Consider the following 22,788-nt stretch of genomic DNA (forward strand, 5'->3'; position numbering starts at 1 on the left):
AGTGCTGTGGTGCAAGGAAGTGACAAGGCACGGGGATGGCAAAGCACAAAAGAAAAAATGTGGACATATTCAAGTTGTTCCACATAGAAACCCACATCAAGGAGGGGTCTAAACCGGATGGAAGGGAATTGGCAAGGATACCTAGGGACCAACCACCATGGACATGTGGGCAGCAGCTTTTGCAATCCACACCAGCAAAATGAGTTGGAAATTTCTTGAATGTAGTGTATCATTGTACAAATACATGGACCTGATAAGGTCAGTCCATATCAGTTTTGATTGAATGACCTGTCTAATATATGATTGGAGTTAAAAGCCAGGAGGAGACTGAATCCAGCAAACGTTGGGGTGAGGTAGATGATGAACTGTGGCTTCAGTACAGTAGGCTGCCCAGGTCAATTTCTACAGCCCACACAGTTAATATATTGCCCCTGCCCAACACCCCTTATTAAAACAGACCCACCCCAGGGGGTTGGACCAAGGGAAGGCAAAAGCAAATGAAGCATGCTGGAATTAAAAAAACAGGGGCCTGCTAAAGGCCTCAATGCTAATTTCGGCACAAGTGCTGAGGATGCCACAGGAGACACCCATTATTGCATTGTGTTTTTGGGCCAGGGACAGCAAGGTGGGGAAAGGGGCAGAAGAGGGTCCTAGAAAAGAGCCGATATACAATGGCCTCGTGGTTTCCAAATTATCCAAACAGTCGAGCAGCAGCACGGTTAAAGGAACGTTTCCAGAAGACTTCTGTATATCACATCACGGATTGTGGTTCCAGTGCTGAGCTGACAACTTGAACTCAACCAAGGGGATGGAAGTTGTGGTGGAGGCCAAACTGGAGAAGAAGATCGAGATATGCAGGACGTTGGGTTCGTTCCGGGATTTACAACGTACCCAAACCGATTATTTCCCCAGGTGGGATAGTGCCTAAGAAGGTAGCGGGAGACTTCATGCTGATACACCACTTGTCTTGGCCTGGGAGTGGGGACGGGGTCAGTGAATGGTTTATTGGACAAGCAGGGGTGTTCAGCTAACTAAACAGGCCTGGACAAGGTGGTGGCAAAGGTGCGGAGGAGTGGGAAGAGAGGAGAGACGGGAAAGACTGGCATCCAATTGGCTTTCCGACATTTTCCAGTTCACCCCTCAGACTTCTCCTTACTAGGAATTCAGTGTGGGAAGCAATATTTTGTCAACCGGAAATGCTGTTTGGGTGTTCACTCTCTTGTGCAGCATTTGAGTGCTTGCGTACCTTCCTGGAATCGGTGGTAAAATCTGTAGCAGGTTCGGAGCAAGTAATCCATTGTTTGGAAGACTTACTATTTGTGTGGAGGGCAGAGAGCATTGGAAAATATACAAGGTTGATGACAGTGATGCAGCATGTGGCCAGCAACTTGAAAAAGAAAAGACTGATGGGTCTACCTTGATCCTGACATGCATGGGGATCAAACTGGACTCATTAGCTACGGTCTCCATATTACACAGGAGTAAGCAGAGTTGCATGGCCTGCTGCAGCCGATGTCGACAAGGGACACATGCGAGTTGAGGGAGGTAAAGCAGTTTTGCGATACCTGAACTTTTTCTGTAGAGTGGTTCTACCGGCCAGGGTGTTCTGTAGATGATTGGCTTTGTCCATGGGGGCTTCTAAACCCCATCACAGAGTACTGATCATTGAGGAGTGAGGAGGGATTTGCATACCTGGTGCAGATTTTTGATGAGTACAATGAAGTGATGATGTGGCTGGCCCTTAGCCTGTATAAGCGGGACGTCAGTATTTTCTCTGATGCATCAGGGGCAGGAGGATTTGGAGTGTACTGGAACAGAAAATATTTTGCAGAGAGCGGGAGGCTGATTGCAAACCACTGCATTTCGGTCTTGGAATTTTTTCAACTACTATTGGCATTGAATCTTTGGGAGGGAGAGTTGGCCAATAGGAAAGCGATGCTCATGTTTGATAACCAGGCAGTGGCGAGTGTGACCAATAGGATGACAGCACCTAACCGATGAGTGTTATGGCTACTGGTTGTGAGATGCCTGAAGCTGAATGTTTTGCAGAACATTGTGTAGAACAAGTACTGGCCAGGCTGTGGGAAGTAGGTAGATGAGACCAAGACGTTGGCAGAAGGTTTACTCTTGGTGAGAATAAAAAAATACAATAGTCACAATAACAAAAGGATCTTATACTCCACATAAGTATCAAATGAAGGTTGGAGTTTAAGATGTGGTTGTTGAGGGCGTTGCGATCCCCAACAACGGTTATGGGATCATCATCAGGGCTAGACAATCAAACAAATGCCTGGGAAGTTGCTGGCAGAAGATGAGGCTGTAGGTGCAACCTTCATTTGATACACATGTGGAGTATAAGATGCTTTTGATATTGTGACTATTGTATTTTTATATTCTCACCAAGAGTCACTTTTAAGTCACATGCCTGTGGTAAGGAAATCTTTTGATTTCCTCTCAACCCGTAACGTTTTGCTCGCTCATTTTTTTCCATGTATTGTTTAGCTTTGACGTTTGTAAATAAATTCGAAATATCAGTCAATTGTACATGAGTAGACCCCATATCGAAGGTTTACTGGCAGCATCCATGAGGACAGCATACAGCAGGCATAGATGTAGTTTGTGTAGAGTGTAGGAAAAAGAGTGACAGGGTGGGCATGGAATGGCAACAGGAGGATGTGGGGCAATTTGTAATGACGATGGTGGAGAAAGGACTGTCCTCAGATGATACTTTCTGGGATAATTTCTATAGTTTTTAACTGAGGAAATGTGTTTGAAAGTGTCTGGTCTTTGCTAACCAAGAGGAAGAATTGTAGTGATCTCTTCTGAGTGTGAAGTGACTGTACTCAGTAACAATAGCAGGGAAGTTAGCAGGTGTATATCTTTATGGAAAATGTTTTTGGGGATATGAGTCAAAAGGAGGAATTCCATTACCGTGGCCTTGTTGGAGGAAATCCTGCGCCATGCAAGTCCGCATGGGAAGGGAGTTTATTTCAAACCATCTTTAAGATGATGTTATTTGGAGCTTTCAGGGTGTGGGAAGTGGTAGAAACAAAGGTGTACAAAGGACTGGATATGCAGGATATGAGGGTGCATAGGGAAGGCATGGAGATTAGGGTGACTTAGAGCAAAATGGATCAGTGAGGGAAAGGGGTGTGGGTACATCTCAACGGATCTGCTGACAACGAAATTTGCCAGGTCAGGGCCTGTTTAGACTATCTGGATCTGAGGGGTAGTGTGTCCGGGAGTTTCTACCTGCATGAGAAAGGAGTGCAGAGTGTTTCACAGGCAGGAATTGTGTGTCTTGAAGAAGTGGCCTGAAGGGGAGTTTGAGAGACTATTTTAGGGTGAGGGTGGTGACAGAGGCAATTCAGCTGGAATGTCAGGAGAAGAGACTCAGGAGCTGGACATCAAACAAAATGTGGTGGTACATGAGGACAGAAGGCACAGGAGGGGAGGGAACAGTAGGTTAATCTTTCTCTTTTTCATAGGGTTGGCACCAGCTGAAGAGAAGAAAAGAGAAATATGGATCTGTGGCCACTCCATTGTGAAGTGGGCTGGAGAGGAAGCAAAGTGGCAATGCTCTGCCCAGCAGTTGGCACTGGAGAATTACAAGGTGGCAGTTGAGTGGAAGGAGACAGAAGGGACAAGATTGGGGCAGTTATTGATGATTTTGAGGAGTATGAGATTAGGATTATTGGAGTGAGCAGTGTACATTGAGCACTCAACTTGCTTCCAATGAACAGTCTTTTCCACACGCGAACGACTGCGAAGAGTAGTCCTTCCAACATCTGCTGGAATGTGCACCCATCTTCATTGCAGCACCTGGATGTACTGGCGCCTCAGAGTCATCTAGTTCTGTTGTGGTGTGCACGCCTATGTGATGGGGCCTTTCTGCAATTGTTTGCCAGTTCAGCATGCTTTTACAGACTTCACGGTTTGTATATGCATAATGAAGTTTGATATATGCAAAATTATCACGTGAAGGATCTGCGCATAATGTTACCAGAGTTTAAGAGCTGTCTGGTTCGGTAGATTTTACAATAGGCATCTGGGTAAAAAAACGTAATTGTAGGAAAATAGGATCTGCTTCTATGGTTACCCCCCATTTTGCTTGATGTGATGCTGTTTTTGACTAGTCTGACAGGGATCCTCCTAATAAGGACCCCAGTCTATCCGCTTTCTCCTTAAACTGTTGTGTTCAGTACCTAGGTACATCCCTGATTGGATATTGGGGTACCCTTGTCAGTCTCTAGTATATGGTACCCATGTACCCAGCGCATAGGTACCCCAGAGGTCTCCCATGGGTTGAAGCATGTACTATACCACCCATGAGAGACCGTTCAAAATGGAACTACAGGCCTGCCATTGCAGCCTGTGTAAGTTGGTGCTTGCACCACTTACTAAAGTTATAGGTTTACTATATCTAAGGGTCACTGCACTTAAAACCTATAAGTCACCCCTATAGCAGGCCTTTACAATCCTGAAGGCAGGGTGCTTGGTTCTAAGTGAGGGGGTGCCTCTGCATGAGCAGGACCCCCCTGCAGCCTACGGAGTCCATTCTCCCAGGCTGTCAAAAAATCAGCCATATACAATATAGAGAGGCACCGCGTAATTACTAGATGGACATCTCCAAAATGGCTGCAACAAAGCCTATCATGTTTGGTATCAAACATGTTGGAATCATACCCCCACACCGTAAACCATGTGGGAGGTATGATTCCAAGCACCGGGAGATCCCTCTGTTAGGCTCTCAGTGTTCCCTGTACCAGCCTGCTAGACCCGGACAGCTCAAAATGGTTGTTGCCGACCAGAGACACATTTCTGCCCTCCTGCTGCTGAGCCAAGCTCGAGCAGACGAAGGTAGCACAATAGGCATCCTACCACAGGGAGGTGTGACCACCTCCCAGACAGGATTTAGATTTAGTGTATTAGGGCTGGGTGGGAGCACTTGCCAGTGCCAGAAAGTCTGCATGAGGGGCACATTTGGTGTCCCTGTGCATAGTCCAGTTCAAACCAGTCCTGGGAGCTGTTAACTCCTGGTCTGGCGCAAAACTGGACAAAGGACATGAGAATAAGCTCCCCCTGTCTAGATCCTGCCCTGGGAGGGTCCCCTGAATCTTCCCAACCCTTTCCGTAGGGTATTTGAGGGCTTACCTGGGTGTAGGTCCCTAGATTCGTCGTGAGATAAGATTCAGATCAGACACCACTGCACTTCTACTGTCTTGGCACTCTGGACTTTGCTGGACTTTGTTTGGGCCTGACTTTGTCTCCCTTCCAGTCTGCTGCATCGTCTGTGCCTGTGCATCATACAGGAACCGTCCAAGGCCTGTGAAGCATTAAAGACACCTGAAGTAATCTCCCTTGGAGTGAAGGAGTCACTCCCCTGCATTTGCAGGTACTGCAACTAAGTCAACGGTTCTGCAGATCCTGAGCTCCTCCGGACTCCCTGAGCTCTGCAGCACAGGTCATGGATTTACACAGCTCCTGAGGCCTGCCCTACCCTCTCACCAAGTTTGAGGCCAGTATCCCTAGTGGGGGTTGTAATAACCGAACCCCTGTGCACTGCAGTTGCAAAGGCTTGTTGGCTTCCTTCCAAGAAGATCTTTGGGCTTCACGTAGCCCAAACCTTGAGCACCTCTTGTGACCAGAATCTTCAGCCACACCACATTGGGTGCATCGTGGCCTGCATCTTTTTGGTGAGCTGCTGGAGGTCCTCTCGCAACTCCAGTGCCACCGGACTGTGGGTCCATTTGAGGGTCACACTTGTTTCTTTTGGGCTCTCCTGATTGCTCGGCACCTGCTCTGACTCTCCTGCTTTTAGTGAGTCTCCTGGACCTTACTGGTCCCAACGTTGCTCCTTCTTTGTTTCCTGCATGAGGTGAATTTGCCAAGGCTTGATGGTGCTCCCACCCAACACCGACCCCTCCGCACTTGAAGTCCTGCATCGGACAGCTCGTATCCAGGTCCTGGTCTTCCTCAGCATTGCCTGGTCCTCACAGCTGCAGAGCCAAGGTCATCATCATCTTCCCTGAAGCACCCGACATCGGAGGGCATTTGTCTTCCAAGTCTCCTGGTCATGCCTGAGTGACAGACTCTGTCCCCTCTGCTTTCAGATACTCCTCTTCACAAATCCACATTTGGATTCTCAAGGACACTTTCTCCTCTTCCAGCAGCTGCACGTTCCTGAAGTTCTCCATTGGGTTCGACAGCGGTTTCCGACACTACTTCACATGTATGCACCTGACTTCCCTGGTGTAGGTAACATGGGTACTAGGGTATCCACAGGTGGGGTGGCTCTCCAACCTTCTGTCTTCCAAGGGTTCTACCAGGGTCCACTGGGAAGGGTCCTTAATCTTTAGAAATCCAATTGCAACTTGTAAATAGACTTGTCCGGAGCATGCGGTCGTGTTCACACACTGCACACGTTCTCTGTGGGGCCCCTATCGACTTACTCTGGGTGGTTCTGTGGGTCTCCAGCAATTCTACATCCTCTCGACATTGTCCGGACTCGAGTCGTGGTTCTTATACCACTTTCTTAGTATATGGTTTGGTCCCTCCCGGGGCCACTGTATATTTTGTGCTATTTATTGTGTTTCTTTGCTAACGTATTGTGTGCATAGTGTTTATCTCCTATGGGAGATACTTGAACGTACTAGAGAGTATTCTATAATAAATACATATTTTTATAAATACATACTGGCACATGCATCAAGCCAAAAGCAGGTCGCAAAAAAAGCGAATCACTAATTGCGAGCGCATGCAAGCGAATCCCCATGCATCAAGGAAAAACATGAAAATCGCAAAATTACAGACTCACAAATACCGGGATCCCAGATATAGCGATTCGGAATCAGCGGCACCCAGATTAGCGGGAGCAAATAAGGAATCGCAGAATCTACCCGCAAATGGATGCATCAAAAATCGCTAATAGCGATTTTCTCAAAAATCGCTATTTAGCAAGAGCAGAATAAGGAGAAACATAAGCAGGTGGTAAATATTTTTTTTTTTTAAATAAGTGGAAAACAATACATGGAGCTGGTGAGGGTCATTGCAACCAACGAATTAGTCCATAGAGGACGCTCACAAAGGCGTCACTCTACTTGTGTGATAGGAGGATGAGGACCCATGCAGCAGGCCAGGGCAGGAGGAGAGTCCAGGAGATGGGCTTCTGCCTGCGCATTAGTCAGATGTGACACACCCAAGAGGACATATATGAGTAGTACTTGAGCAACGCTGCGATACAACTCAACCACATAGCCTAATTGGAAACAAGAATGCTGCGCCAAACACAGAGGACCCATGAACACCGTCCCTGTGTCCAGATGTAATGTTGCTTGCACCTACTTGCATCCAAAGGTGTCCAGGGGGTAGTGGCAGTAGTGGGAGGGGTATCACTAGGCTCCCACTCACGTGTTCAGATGATCTCCTTGGCTGCCATGATGACTCAGACCCACGACCACAGCAGCCTCCCCAAAACCCAAATGGATTGGAATCCACCCAGACTCCATTCATATAGGATTGCACAGTTCCCTATTGCGATATGAATGGCTGGATAGCACACACGACCCATATGTCCACCATCAGGCAATGAGTAGAGCTTCCGTAACCGGACGTGTTATCACTCCATCAACGTCCAACCAATGTGCAATGTGGATGACATCATGTCGTACATCGCAGCGCAATCTCCTTGGAGCATCAATGATCCACACATATTCCGATACATTGGCATTCACACACGCCTGCTCAGGGGGGGACATGGCGAGGGACACCTGCTAGGTCAGACAATATACTCATGCACACTAAAGCATACTGTAAAGGCAATGCAAACCTGACACTTATCCAGTATTGGGGTATCTTTCATAGATTCACATGCCTGAATCATTCCCCGTCGCCGAGGCGGGAGTCCCCGGTAAATAAAAAAGTAGTGCCAAAATGCTAGTAGTAGTAGTAGGCCCAAAGAAAAGGCCAAAAGCCTGTATCTTAGCAGCCTATCTACCTCATTATGCAAAAAGAACCAAGAATTTGGTAACAACCAATCAGACACCAGCACCCTTCTAGAACCCTCTCAGCAGAGCCAGTTCTCCTCAGATTTTCACCGCACGTCGTGTGGAAGTGAGTCTCCCTTAGTGCCTCTCAGTTTTCTTTCAACTTGCTTCAGCATGTCAGACAAGAAGGCCTTGTTTAAATCCTGCAGGACCTGCACCAAGAAGAGAGTCCATGTTGATGATCAACATGTAGACTGCATCTACTGCCTCTACCCTAAACATGAGGCAAAAGATTGCAAGATTTGCCGCACCTTCCCTACAAAAACTCTCAGGAATAGGGAGGCGAGAGTGCTTTTGTGGCTTAAATCCTCTTCGGCTGAGGAGGATGACAAAGCCTCTACTTCTAGCAAGAGAGCTAGATCGCAGGACAGCTCTTCCAGCGAAGGGAAGAAGCGTCAGAAATCGCATCATTCTACTTCTGATGCGCACTCTCCTCAGGAGTCTACAGTCAAGCAAACTGTGAGTAAAAGCCTTTCCAAATCTTTGGCTTACTCTCAATCTTCAGTTTCTGTCACCTCGTCTGCTTCTTCATTGACGCAAACATTCACGACGACGGCGCTTACCTCTCCTATTATGTCTACGAAGATTACTATCCTCTCAAAGAAGCCCGCCGTCGAGGGGTCGTCGACGAAGTACTCGTCGACGAAGTCAGCAGTACCGCCGTCGACGATTCCGCCATTAAAAAGCCTGTTGACGTCGAGTTCGTCGACGAAGAGCTCGTCGACGAAGATTCCATCGACGAAGACCCCGTCGGCGTCGAGCCCGTTGACGAAGAGCTCGTCGACGAAGATTCCATCGACGTTGAGCCAGTCGACGACGATAGCACCATCTACGATCCCGTCGACGATCCCGTCGACGATCCCGCCTACCACAGCCCCGTCGACGACGACCTCGTCGACGATGATCTCTACTCCAGTTTCCACCAGGACTTTTCAACTAAAGTCTTTTCAAAGGCAGGACATTTCAACGCTTACTCCCTCGCATCTCCTGGAAACATATGTGCAGTGTGACGATGATGATTATGTGGACGACGAGGACGAAGGGCCCTTTGGGGTTGCTCGCCATCCTTCGGAACTGCACATCAAATGTCAGGAGGACGATGAGGATGATGACAATTATCAAGGGCATTACTATCAGGAAGACATAGTCGTTCCGCATCATAGACCCTGCTACACACAACCTCGTAGGAACGAGATGTCACATCTGCCTCCTACTTTGATACAAGACCTACAAGCCATGCTTGCAGATTATAAGCAGCGTTTTCCACCGCAGCCAAACGTTCCACAGGTTCCACAGACTGCGCCGCAGCCGGACCCATTGCCTCTGCCTGAGGGTCCAGCCCCAATGCCTCAACTGCCTGATCCTCCACAGGACCCGCATCAGGATACAACCTCGGAGGAGGAATACGAAGAGGGCGAGTTGCCAGACCCAGCAGACCCTTGGGATTCATATATAATCCCTATGCCTTTGCCACCTACCCCTCTACCATCTGATTCGCCTCCAGAAGATATAGGGGGGTTCCATAACCTTATGCAGCGAGCTGCGACCAGGTTCAACTTGCCGGTTACCATTGAGCAGTCTGACTGTTTTCTGCATGATTTTAAGGAGGAGTCAAGGAAGGTTACGAGAGCTATCCCTATCATTGACTATATTTGGAAAGAAGGGGTTAAAATCATGAAAAACCTGGCATCAGTACCAGCGGTGCTTCCACGGATTGACAAAAAATACCGTGCTCCAGCCGACAGTCCCTCTTGTCTCATTGGTCAACCGCGTCCAGACTCGGTTATATCTCAGGCAGCCCAACAAAAGTCTAAGAATCCGGCAGCACCGGTCACTACACCATCGGATAGGGAAGGACGCCGACTGGATCTAATTGGGAAAACATTTTCAACTATGGCAGCTGCTTCCATCAGGGCGGCCAACTCCCTAGCGATAATAGGGCGTTATGACCGCCAGATGTGGTCAGAAATGGCAAGCTTTATCGACTTCATCCCAGAGGATAACAGGCAAGATGCTCGAAAGATTTTGTTGGAGGGTGAGCGTGCAGCCTCAGAGACTATCGACTGCGCACTGGATATTGCGAATACTAACTTTCGCCAGTTGGCTGGGGCTGCGGTTCTTAGGCGCCAGGGTTGGCTGAAAGCTACCACGTTCAGACCAGAAGTCCAGACAAAAATATTGGACATGGCCTATGATGGCGAATCATTGTTTGGAAAACACATAGATGATGCACTCCAAGCAATTAAAACGGATACTGATACTGCAAGATCGTTGGGCTCCTTGCAATACAAAAGAGGTACCTTCAGAGGAGCAAGGGGCCGCGGATTTTCTTCCAGAGGAAGGTATCATACCCAACAAAATAGGTACCAGCCTCAGTATCGGCAATCATATCAGTCTTCCTACAGACAGACCAATACATCTGGTTTCTCTCGTCAAGGCGGACGAAAAAGATCGCAGAATCAGGGAAGAGACACCTCACGGAAGCAATGATTTCTGCAGGGCGCCTTCCACTCCTTTTCCCCTCCCTGTGGGTGCGAAAATTTCAACTTTTGCGACCAAGTGGCAAGAAATTACGTCGGACCAGTGGGTTCTGGACCTGGTTCACAACGGTCATACCTTAGAGTTTGTCACCAAACCACCCAACAAACCACCCAAGGGACCCCCTCCCCCTCGTCTTCACTTACTATTCAAAGAAGCTTTAACAATGCTCCTCAAGAACGCAATCGAGAAGGTTCCTGCGCTTCAAAAGGGGACAGGTTTCTATTCCCGCTTTTTTCTCATCAAGAAGAAATCAGGGGAGTGGCGCCCAATCTTAGACCTTCGCAATCTGAACAGATTCCTCAAGAAGCAGGGATTTCGCATGGTCCCTCTGGCGGAAATTCTAGGTTGCCTCAACGAGGGAGATTTTCTAGCTTCCTTAGATATGGAAGACGCTTACTTTCACATCCCAATACATCCGAAGCATCGCAAGTATCTTCGCTTCACAGTGGCTGGCGCCCATTACCAGTTCAAGGTGCTCCCGTTTGGGTTAAAATCTGCCCCAAGGATCTTTACGAAGTGCCTAGCTCCAGTGGCAGTACAAAAGGGGGTGGTGATGGACGGAGCATCAGAACCAATCAGCAGTGTTGCGCTCCCAGGAATCCAAGTCTTTCCGTATTTAGACGACTGGCTAATAAAGGGTCCTTCGGAAAGATCAGTCAAGACTGCCGTGACAACATCTCTTCGTCTGTTCCATTCTCTGGGGCTTACGATCAATAGGAGCAAATCTCAATTACAACCAAGGCAGATCCTTCCTTTTCTGGGCGCGCTGTTAGATACCGTCCGCTGCAAGGCATTCTTGTCTCACGAACGGCAGGTTCGTCTTCAAAACTTAGCAATCCGAATTTCCAAAAGAAAGTCAGTTTCTGTCCGGATGTTCGCGTCGCTGCTAGGGATGTGCTCCTCTGCAATACACCTCGTTCCTCTGGCGCGGCTCCGCATGCGACCCTTGCAGGAGGAGTTACACCTTCAGTGGCAGCAGGTGATGGGCTCCTTCGACGACATCATCAGAGTCACTTCAGGCATGAAGAGCGCTCTACGTTGGTGGTCCCATATTCCCAACTTATCAGAAGGGCTTACTTTCATTCAGAAGATTCCAGACTTTGTCCTCACTACCGATGCTTCCATGGAAGGATGGGGAGGTCATCTCCAAGATTTACAGATACAGGGGAAGTGGTCCCCAGAGTACAAAAACAAACACATCAACAGTCTGGAATTGCGAGCAATTTTTCTGTCTCTGCAAGCTTTCCTTCCAAGGATTGCAGGTTCTTCGGTTCTGATTCGAACCGACAATACCACCAGCATGTTCTACGTGAACAAACAAGGAGGAACAAGATCAGCAACTTTGTCCACGGAAGCTCAGGAGTTGTGGGAATGGGTCACACTCCACAACATAACCCTCAGAGCAGAACATGTCAGAGGTCTCTGCAATACATTAGCGGACACGCTCAGCAGATCCCAATCAGATTGCCACGAATGGGAGCTAGAGCAAGCTCAGGTGCTCAGAATATTCAGAGCTTGGGGAACACCACCGCTGGATTTGTTCGCCACGAAGGAGAACAAGAAATGCCGCTTCTATGCCAGCAGATACCATCAACAGGGCTCAAGGGGGAATGCCCTGTCCATGCGATGGTCAGGGATTTGTGCTTACGCTTTTCCCCCAATACCCCTGATACCGAGGGTCATACGCAAGATGAAGTTGGAGGGCTGTCGTCTCATCTTGATTGCACCCAGATGGCCACGCCAATACTGGTTTCAGGAGCTCCTATTGCTATCACAGGACCAGCCGATCAGTCTTCGCCCGACGCCCACAATGCTGTCAAGGAACAGGGGTCAGGTTCTCCACCCGGACCCTCAGTCCCTACATTTACACGCATGGCTCCTGACTTCTTAGAGTTTAAGGACCTGGATATCCCTCAGGACTGTAGGGATATATTAACAAAATCACGAGCTCAGAGCACGATAAAACCTTACCGTCTAAAATGGAAACGGTTTTGCTGCTGGTGTGAAGCAAACCAGGTGCACCCGGTGGATGATCCTGCAGAAAAGATCCTTCCTTACTTGTTACACCTGACAAGATCTGGACTTTCTTTCCCTTCAGTCAAGGTCCACTTAGCTGCACTTTCCAGATTCAGAAGGGGTGCTCAGGGCCCTTCTCTTTGTTCATCCTCTTTAATTAAACAGTTTATGAAAGGACTATTCCGAGAGTTTCCTCCGGTCAAACTTCCGCCACCGGAATGGGAACTCAACACAGTCTTAATGCAGTTAATGAAGCATCCATTCGAGCCCATCCACAAGGCTGACCTAAAATTCCTTACATGGAAGGTTGCTTTACTTCTGGCTTTAACATCAGCTCGAAGAGTGAGTGAAATTCAGGCGTTTACTGTAAAGGAACCTTTTCTACGCTTCACTCAAGACTACGTGCACCTCCAAACTAATCCAACGTTTATCCCTAAGGTGCCTTCACAGTTTCATCTTAATGAACCAGTGACATTAAAGACTTTCTTTCCTAATCCATCCACCCCAGTGGAACGAGCCTTACATTCTCTCGATATCAAGAGATGTCTTAAATTCTATCTTCTGAAAACAAAGAACCTCAGAAAGTCAGATCAATTATTCGTGGCTTATGGCCAAACTACTCTGGGAAAGGCGGTTACAAAATCCACCATTGCCAGATGGATAGCATCTACAATACTTTTCTGCCATGACAAGGCTCACAGGCCTTTGTTGAGGAAACCCAAGGCCCATTCCACAAGGACAGTAGCAGCGTCTACAGCATTGTTTGCTGGTGTGACTCTAGAAAATATCTGCCGTGCTGCGACATGGAAAAATGTCCACACTTTTACCAGACATTACTGCCTCCAATCTACGCATCGTGATGATGCAGCAGTTGGGCAAGCTGTACTACGACATCTGTTTCTTTGAAATACCTTCAGGTACCCTTTTTTCATATTTTAATATGTAAGATGTTGATATCTTTAATATAACAATGCAATGTGTTACAATGATGATTTGCTTTCATGTTTACATGCTTTTCTCTTTATAGATGGCATATTTCGAATTTTAAGATCTTTTCTTATACCTCTTGTTAACAAGCTGTGGATGCAATTAGGGAGTATCAGCACTAGTCTCCCGCCATCCGCAAACGACTGTATACTTGGTATACTGCTCGCTATTCTGATTCAGGCATGTGAATCTATGAAAGATACCCCAATACTGGATAAGAAAACAAGTTACTTACCTGTAACTACAGTTATCCAGTATTGGTATCTTTCATAGATTCACATGCACCCACCCTCCTCCCCGTAGAGTCAGTTCTATATAATTTGGGACGTTCACTTCCCACTTGTGCTACGAAAATCTGAGGAGAACTGGCTCTGCTGAGAGGGTTCTAGAATGGTGCTGGTGTCTGATTGGTTGTTACCAAATTCTTGGTTCTTTTTGCATAATGAGGTAGATAGGCTGCTAAGATACAGGCTTTTGGCCTTTTCTTTGGGCCTACTACTACTACTAGCATTTTGGCACTACTTTTTTATTTACCGGGGACTCCCGCCTCGGCGACGGGGAATGATTCAGGCATGTGAATCTATGAAAGATACCAATACTGGATAACTGTAGTTACAAGTAAGTAACTTGTTTACATACACATTCCACACTACCCTGTAGGTGACTGTGCATGCGCGGTGAGGTACAATTTCATGACTCCATTGTTGAACTTAGGTGCCCAACTGTAGCTGCGGTACAACGCACCACCCACCAGGACAGGTAATGTGATTGAAAGGACATTTGGATAGGTCAAGAGTAGGCTTCACATCCTGCACAAACCTGGTGATGCGATGCTGGACCAGCCGGTGACCTGCTGTCGGATAGTGGCAGCATGTGCACTGTAGCCCATCGTAGCTCCCAGGATACGCATACCCATTGATGACCACGGCACTGCGGACAATCAGCCCCCTGTACACCCACCACACTCGCATCCTGCAAGCTATGCGGAGGGGCAGTTGATACGTGCCCACATCACCCAACATATCCTCAAATGTACGTAATCATGAGACAGGAACGATCATCAATCACATGGCAAGTTTTATTGCCACTTGCACATGGACTCTTGTGAGTCTCAACATACATTTAGCCGACGGATACATTCACGTCATGTACCGGGGCACTATGCAGATTGAGGTATTGTACTCCATTGGCAGTCCCTCTGTGTGTCCTGTCCATGGTTACGCCACCATGGGCAATTGTCCGGAGGGATGTGACTGCTCAGCGCTTCCTCCCACGCACACTGAGGCGCCTATCTCCTGCAGCGCCATCCTCACCCATTGGTGGAATCGGAGGTGTTGAACGGCGTGCACTACACCTTCTGCCGGTGGTGACTGGCGCAGACATGCTGCTCACGCTGGATGCCCCCTCACTCCCCTCTTCTCCAGTGGCATTGCTGAGCCCACCTACACCAGCCTGGATCTGCTCTACAGCAGTTGTGACTTGGTCAAAGGCCCTGGCCACGTCCCCACAACAATGCCCCATATCGATCTGCATTGCCACCGACCGCCGTGACAGCAGTGCAGTGGCGTTGCTCAGCTTGTGGTTGGAGCGTGTCAATCCAGCCAGGCGCCCCATGAATTGGCGATGCCTCCTCCGGTCGGTATTCTGCCCCTCCTGCATCACACGCACAAGCTCGAGCAATGTGGCATTGGTGTCCCTGTTGCCCTCCACAACTGCTTTAGTGAGGTCACTCATGCGCTCTGCCATGGTTGCAAGGTTCTTGTTCAAGTTGCCCATTTGCATACTGATGGATCCCATGTGGCATGCCTGCAGGCGCTGCACCCTTGTCATCTGCAGCTCCACGGGTCCCCAGACATTTGGAGTGGATGGCTCCTGCGCAGTTGTGTGGCCCCTTGCCCTGCGTCTTTGCATCGTCGGGACCGGTGTCTGCAGGGTGGTGGTGGTGGACCTCACTCGAGGCGGCCCTTCTGCAGTTGCCCTTTCAGGTTCAGGTGTGCTCTCCATTGGCTGCATGGGAGGGACTGTAGCCCTGCGTCGTGTGGGTACATGGGATGTGCTGGGAGGTGTGACTGGTCTTGCTATGGCAGGCTCTGCGGTGGACTGGGCGCTCTCCCTGCATTCACTCCCTTCACTGTCTCCTTCCTCAGCACCTGTGGTGTGAAACAGTGCATGTTTAAAATTTCATTGGATAATGTTTTGCAACATGGTGCTTATGTCTGCTCTTACGTTCTCACTCTCTGTATTCCCTGTCTGTAATGCATATTGGGCACAATGGTCACACTAACTGATATGTGACTCACTAATTGGTACATGGGACTACAACTCCCAGGATGCATCAGTAACTGTATATGGACTGTGGACTGGGGTTGGTTACAGCTTCCTGCCTTATTTCTGTGTGGGCGCTATTATAATGTACATTGCTGGGTATATCATAGTGCCTCTTACCTTCAGTACTGCAGGCTGCGCCGGATGTATCCATCTGCGTGACCCCCATAGCAGCTTCCGGAAGGATTGTGCCCTCCACCAGGTCCTCCAGGGCTGTGTTGTCCGGGACTGTTGATGGACCTCCTCCGGTGCTCTTAGCCTCCCTCATCCTCTGGGCAATTCGCTCCTTGGCACGGCTGCGCAAATCGTACCAGCGTTTTTTTAAATCGTCTATACTGCGGTGTGTCACTCCCACAGCGTTGACCCTTGACTTTATCTTGTTCCAGAGGCGTCTTTTCTCTGCCTCTGGGACTTTAAGGGAGAGCTTCCCGAAGAGCTTGTCATGGCTCTTCACCACATCCTCAATAAGGTACTCAAGCTCCCTCTCACTGAACTTCAGTTTTCGTTTTCTGGCACCTGCACCCTCCTCAGCTGCTGTATTTGCCATTTCCCTGGTTTGCAGTGGTCTGGATGCTCAATAGTCCTCTTCACAGCTCCTTACAGGCACTCAGCTTCCTGCTCTGGCTTCCTCTGGACACAGAATGCACCATGGGAAGAGTTACTTCCTGGTTCTGATGTCATCAGGCTGTTCCCAATGCGACTCTCGCAATTTGCGATCTCGCAAATAGCGATCTCGCTAATAGCGATCTCGCTATTAGCGAGATCGCAAATTGAGTGTTTTCAGCTAATAGCGAGTTTTGGGTGACTTTTCGCTAACGCGGTTAGCGATATTTTCCGATTCGGTGATTTTCCGCTATCTGCATCATGCATAGGGAATAGCGAGTCTTTATTTGCGATTCCTTATTTTTCGCAAATACCGACTCGCTATTTCTTTGCTTGATGCATGTGTACCTTAGTGTGGTTCTTTTTCACTTAATCTATACAAATAGATTGCATTCTGGTAAAGCAAGCTGCTTTACACTCCTTCTGGACTAAGCATGAAGGCTTCTCTCCACAGCTACCACTTAGAGAGCTTCTAAGGTTCTCTGAGACCTCTTAAATCACCATAAGGGTGCAAGGTGCCCACTTACACTAGCGGACATCATATACCAGGCCAGCTTCTCACAGTAATGCTGAGTAAATAATCACCACACGTATTCTGGTTATTTTTAATCAGTCTATTTAATGCTCAAAAAAATAATGTACATTTGGTTACCAATGTATTACGTAAAGTATTTTTTATATATTTTTCTAAAGATCGGAATTGTTATGAGTTTTCATATTTGAGTGTGTTCTCTTGCATTGCATTTCACAGGGCTGGAAATATTTGCATGTTTGTCAGCAACGGCAACATGGGGAACGCGGTGAATAAAACCTTCTATTCTTTCAACGACACCGTGAACAATGTGAACATATTTCTCACGTCAGTCCAGAAGGTACGTTTCTCGTATCTATGGGGATGAATAGATTTACAACATGCGTGTGTTTGCTAGATTGCACGCAGGTCACTGTCTCGGAATAGGAATGAATGGCGCCAATTTAGCTGACAATCCATTGTGACGGTAATTCTCTTAGTTTGTTAGACGCACCTTTGATTTTATCAAGAGTCTCTTCACTGGTTCTATGATATATATCTAAGGTCCTGAAACCAAATGTAACATCTAAAAATATGAATAGATTTTAATGTTTGGATGCCAGATTGTCGACACTTTACTTTAAATATTGCAAGCAATTAGCAACCTGAAACTGGACTATTAAGGAAGAAGAAACAAAAAACGGCCTGATTTGAGAACATGAAACTTAAAAAATGTAATCAAGAAAAAGAAATGCAAATGTTTAGAAGAATGCAGGAATAATCTCCATGCCTTTATCGAAAACAGGAACGAGAAACATTTTTAGCATTTGGTTAGAACCAAGGGAGTAGCCAGAAAATGTAAATACCCCTCACATAAAACACATCTCAAAACAGAACGAGTGAGCGTAGTGAGCCCATGCAGGCTTCCTAAGAAGAGTTCCTTTCACTCTCTTTCCATCTATCAATCCATTTATCTTTCTATCAATGCATCCATCCATCTGTCCATTCTTTCACCGTTACATATACCACCTACCCATTGCCCCATCCATCTTTTCACCCATCCACTCATCTATATGTTCATCTATCCATCTATATTTTAACCATCCATTCATTCACTCTTCTTCATCTGTGCACTCTTCAATATTCCCATCCATGCACACTTGTGCCCGTCGATCCACACTTCAGCCAGTCATTCATTTACACCTTCATCCTACCTTTCACCTTTCTTCCATTTTTCCCTTCGTGTTTCCTTCTTTCCTGTCACCCTTCCTTTCGCCTTCCCTTTGTATCTACTCATCTTTTTTCTCTCATCCTCACTTTTCCTTTCATATTTATCTCTGTCATGTTCATTGTTTTCCAATGTGTTTCTCTCTCTTCATTTTCTACTATTCGACTTTTTTCTTTATGTATTCCCTTCCCTGAGCATGTCATCTGAAAGCTCTTTATTGGCTTTTTGTCTGCAGACATTAGAGGCCCATAAACAATTAATTAATGTTTGAGAACCCACTGCACCAGCTTATCAGGCCCACTGGGAAACCCCGCTTAAGCAGGGGGTATCCTACGCCCCTGGTTAGAGCAGGCATTGGCAAAGCCAACAGGACTCACTTTGTTGATTTATTGGCTTTGCCAAGACTTTTTGCCGATATTATGCAGGATCTGCAAAACAAAAAAATGAAAAGCCATGTTGATGCAATCGATGCTGGCAACTGCATCATTCTGTATGCATGCCCATGTGTGATAATGTATGAGTATGCTTGGATGATAAGTATGTGAGCATATCCCTAATGACTGCATGTGCGTGAACCACCATACATGCGCCTGTCTACAGAATGGCACAAGCACCATATTTTTTTTATTTACAATTATTTATTATTTTATTTGTTTGAATTATTATCATTTACGATTATTTAAGATGGCAGACGGCATTTGATCTGTAAATTAAAAAAATAAATGACATTTTCTTAGACCAAAATCACTTTTAGCAATGCAGAACAGTCCAACTGGAAATGGCAGCTGACAAGCCCTCAAATTAATAAATAAATACATTTTCAATGGACTCTGAGGGTTGATGGAGAGCAGGTAAGGCGAAACAATTGGGAGTGGGTGGTGTGCGAGGGAGCAATGGAGGTGCATAAAAATGCTTTTTTGTACTGCTGAGTGGCACAGCAGCAAATGACAGCTGCCGGGCCCTGTAAAACTGAAACTGTAAATATTTTTCAAGGACCGCAGTGAATAGGAGAGTAACAGAAGAGCAAGTTGGGAGGGCTGAATGGAAAATAATTGGGAGAATGGGTATTGGACAGGGAGGGCAAAAGGGAGAAAGCAAGCCATTTGCACTCTCATCTAGTGTTTAATGAAAAAGAAAAAAGTAGTTCACTGAATGTGAGCAGTGCAAAGATACAAGTCAGCCAAGCAAAAGCATGGTTAAGGGACTATGGTCCAGGGCAGGGACAAACACAATAGGGGGAAGGCAAATCATCTAATAAGAAGCAAGCAAATGAGAGTGACAATATAGACAACCAATGGTAAGCAACGGGTGAGTTCTAAACCCACTGTATGTTTTGTATATAGTCCACAAGTAGCTTTTGCCTACAGACAGATAAAAGATATTTGTAGACAAGACCCAAAATGTACTTCAACAGGTAATGGTAGGTGCTGGCCCTCCACCTATTAGTGAACCTGGGTAGGCAACTCTTGTTGATTTGTTGTATTCCAATAATTTAGTAGTTTCCCCTTTTATCTATGCTCAGGTGTCATTACTTTCACACAAAGTATTGCTTAGTTAGTTGATGGAATCGATGCCAGCATTATAATAATAATAGTTATTATTCATTTTTATATAGCACCTCATACCACACGTGTGCCATTCCTAAGAGCTGTAAACGATAGATGTTACTATTACTCAATTTATAGTAGTAATTTATAGTTTATGAAGATGGAAGGCTGGGTTGGTCAGGGTTCAAGCAGATCCCTCTGTTGTTTGAGTAGCAAAGGTTCACATCACTGAGATATCGCCCTAGGAAAGGATCCTCTTCAATTCGCCCTGATGGTTGGACCAACAATGTGCTGAAATCTGATCCACAAGGTTTGGCACAAATCTTGTCCTCTCTAATTCAGTGTATATTGGAGACCAGCAAATACCCAGTGATAGGGAATGGGGGCGTTATCATTGCCCGTTTATGATAAAAGACATAGGCTGCTTCAGAGTATTTGCTAGGTATTCGCTGTGCTGAAGCTCCCAGTCAAGATTCTTGCCGGGATTCGCTGCAGAAGTTTGAAGGTATGGGCCACTGATTCTAAAACCTTGTCTTTCAATTAAATTTGGTTTAGCGTGAGTATGTTCACGTTCCACAGTGTTATGAAGCTGAGTCCACTAGCAAGGAGGTGTCTCCCGTGCATTGACATGTCGATATATTGTGCATACTTGGACTATTCCATGGCTTTCAATATTGTGACTCGAGGTCGGCAGTGGGAAAAGCCTGTTGAGCTTATCAGTCTGCAGGAAATTGGTGGTAATACTCAGCGACTTAGTCAGTCACTCAATTATCTTTATTTCGCAGTATTTCTACTGCATCTAAAGTGCACAGAGTAAAAAGAAAGACATGAAAAACAATCTAAAATCTATTACATTAATAAAACAATATTACAATCAGTTTAAAATACATTAAAAACAATTACTAGTTCCTTTAAAATTCCAAATAAATTTTGTAATATTTCACCCCTAGAAACCTGGAAAGATAGGTGTTATAAAGTGCTGAGTAGCAACTAATATAATACATTCTCATCTTAAGTGGACTCAGGGTTCCCAAGCTAGGCCAGCTCTCCATTTCATACAGGACCAAAGGAATGAAGGTAATGCAACACATACAAGTGGGCCATTACTTTTCTTAAAGAAATAAAGTGCTGGCAACATTGGCTAAAATTATATAGACACAAAAGAGGCAGGATGTACCTTGACCTTTGATCGTTATAAAACCACCAAAAGAAGATTAAATGAAGATCAGACTGCTCAGAACTACCATTACAAGCGCATACTGTTAAATCACTAAGTGAATATCTCTTCGGTGGGGAACCCATCATCAGGGAGATTGGATTAAGTCGGAACCTCACCCAGATGAATCTATGCCTTTGTTTTTCTTGCCTGGATTTACTCACCTGCTCACTGCCTGCCTTGACGGACATGGTGTCCCAGCGTTTGCCAGCTTCACCGGAGGAGAAGGAGCCAGACCCCAGCTGACCCGCGCCATGCACAGTAAAGGTGCTGTACTCCTCCCGCGTGGCGTCTTTGTTTTTCTTGCTTGGATTTGCTCATCTGCTCACTGCCTGCCTTGACGGACCTGGACTCGGTGTCCCAGCTTTCACCAGCTTCACCGGGGGAGGAGGAGGAGGAGCCAGGCCCCAGCTGACCCGCGCCGTGCACTATAAAGGTGCTGCACTTCTCCCGCCATGCGGGACGCGCCCAGGCGAAGTGCCCTTCAGAGCCCGTATGAGGCTCGGCTTTTCTATTTTTACCTCAACCCTAGAGCCTGGGACTTTGCCGCGGATCGGGGCTCACACCTGGGATTGGAAACGCACACAGAGGGACATGCAGGTAAGAGCCCCTTTTTCCTTCCAACTGGTGCGCTGGCTATGTGTTGAACTTGTCGGCTATACCCCTCTTAGCAGTCAAGCTTGCATTGGAGCAGCCTCTAGTGGGGCCTGAGGGGCACCCGTTGCGTCTTGCTGATCATTTAAAATTTGACAATTTCCGCAATGGGGAAACCTAGGGCAGTGTCGGGGCCTACATCAAGAGATCCCCCGAACATGGTGAGCACCATGGATGCTTTTCTGCAGCGAGCCGTTGGGGTTGTGGATAAGGAGATTGAATTGGCCACCCAGCATCTGTCCTGATCACCTATCCCCCCTCCCTATAGGGTTCTTCTGCCCCCTTACGAGAAGGTTCACCAGTACTAGTACAGGATGTATGTGTTGGGTAGACAGACACAGCACAAGATCGGGCCATGGCTACCGGTATATCCACACAAACCCTCCCATGCAGGTCACTGCTCTGCAAACAGTGCCCAGGGTGTGTCCTGGTGTGACCCCTGGAATGGGGAAGGCAGCAGAAGGTGCAAAAATGAAATGCCCCTCGATGGGGGGCCTTGCCAAGCGCAGGAAGAGTACCAGCCCACAGTCAAATTTAAGTGCGCCCCAAGCAGGGCCCAACATGGATACTACATTTTTCTACACGTTCAACACAACCTTGTTGTCAGCTTTGGATACTTAATAAGACCCAATCCTACTCTGTTTATCCATGCTGGATTTTCTTTTTGCCAATCTAATTGCCTTGCTGCAAAGGAACAGCACCCCACCCCTTATAAGCCCCCTATCCCCAAGGGCAATGGACAATAGTTCCTGTGGTAATGGTACGGGGCCATGCTCCAGGTCCGTGACGGAGGCCATCGTGGAGCAGATGAGTCATCCTGCGACTAAAGCCTGCCATGTTATGAGAGCCCCATCAATGAACTGGAATAAACTTCTGGCCCGACAAGTTAACCGTAAAGGGAGGGGGGTTTGATTCCTGAGCATCACCAGCCTCGAGGCCCCGTAGCGAGTGGGTTCAACAGCTTTCCCGATGACGGGCTGGGAGGCATGATCCCAGGGGAACCTAATAACCCTCCCGTGAGTCGGTGTTCTGTTCACCTGCCACCAGAGTCTACCCCGCTTGTTCTGGTCCTAGCCAACGTGCCCCGTCTTGACTCAGGGATCTAGGAAGACTTT

The 22,788-nt window shown here is 47.1% G+C and overlaps 1 protein-coding gene and 1 non-coding gene across 3 annotated transcripts in view; both read left to right on the forward strand.

Annotated features, from left to right (window-relative positions):
- The window catches only part of LOC146867615 (prominin-1-A-like), a 496,515-nt gene that overhangs the window by 214,012 nt on the left and 259,715 nt on the right, over window positions 1-22,788 (forward strand). For both annotated transcript variants that reach the window (XM_085606443.1, XM_085606442.1), the window contains exon 5: window positions 17,269-17,389. In XM_085606443.1, the coding sequence (XP_085462569.1) occupies window positions 17,269-17,389 (121 nt within the window). The remainder of the gene's footprint in view (window positions 1-17,268; window positions 17,390-22,788) is intronic.
- LOC146867616 (small nucleolar RNA U3) lies at window positions 2,719-2,937 on the forward strand. The gene has a single exon (XR_014968637.1). It is a non-coding gene; the product is annotated as a small nucleolar RNA U3 (small nucleolar RNA).

Source organism: Triturus cristatus, chromosome 1_2 (genome assembly GCF_964204655.1).
Source record: "Triturus cristatus chromosome 1_2, aTriCri1.1, whole genome shotgun sequence".
Taxonomy (NCBI): domain Eukaryota; kingdom Metazoa; phylum Chordata; class Amphibia; order Caudata; family Salamandridae; genus Triturus; species Triturus cristatus.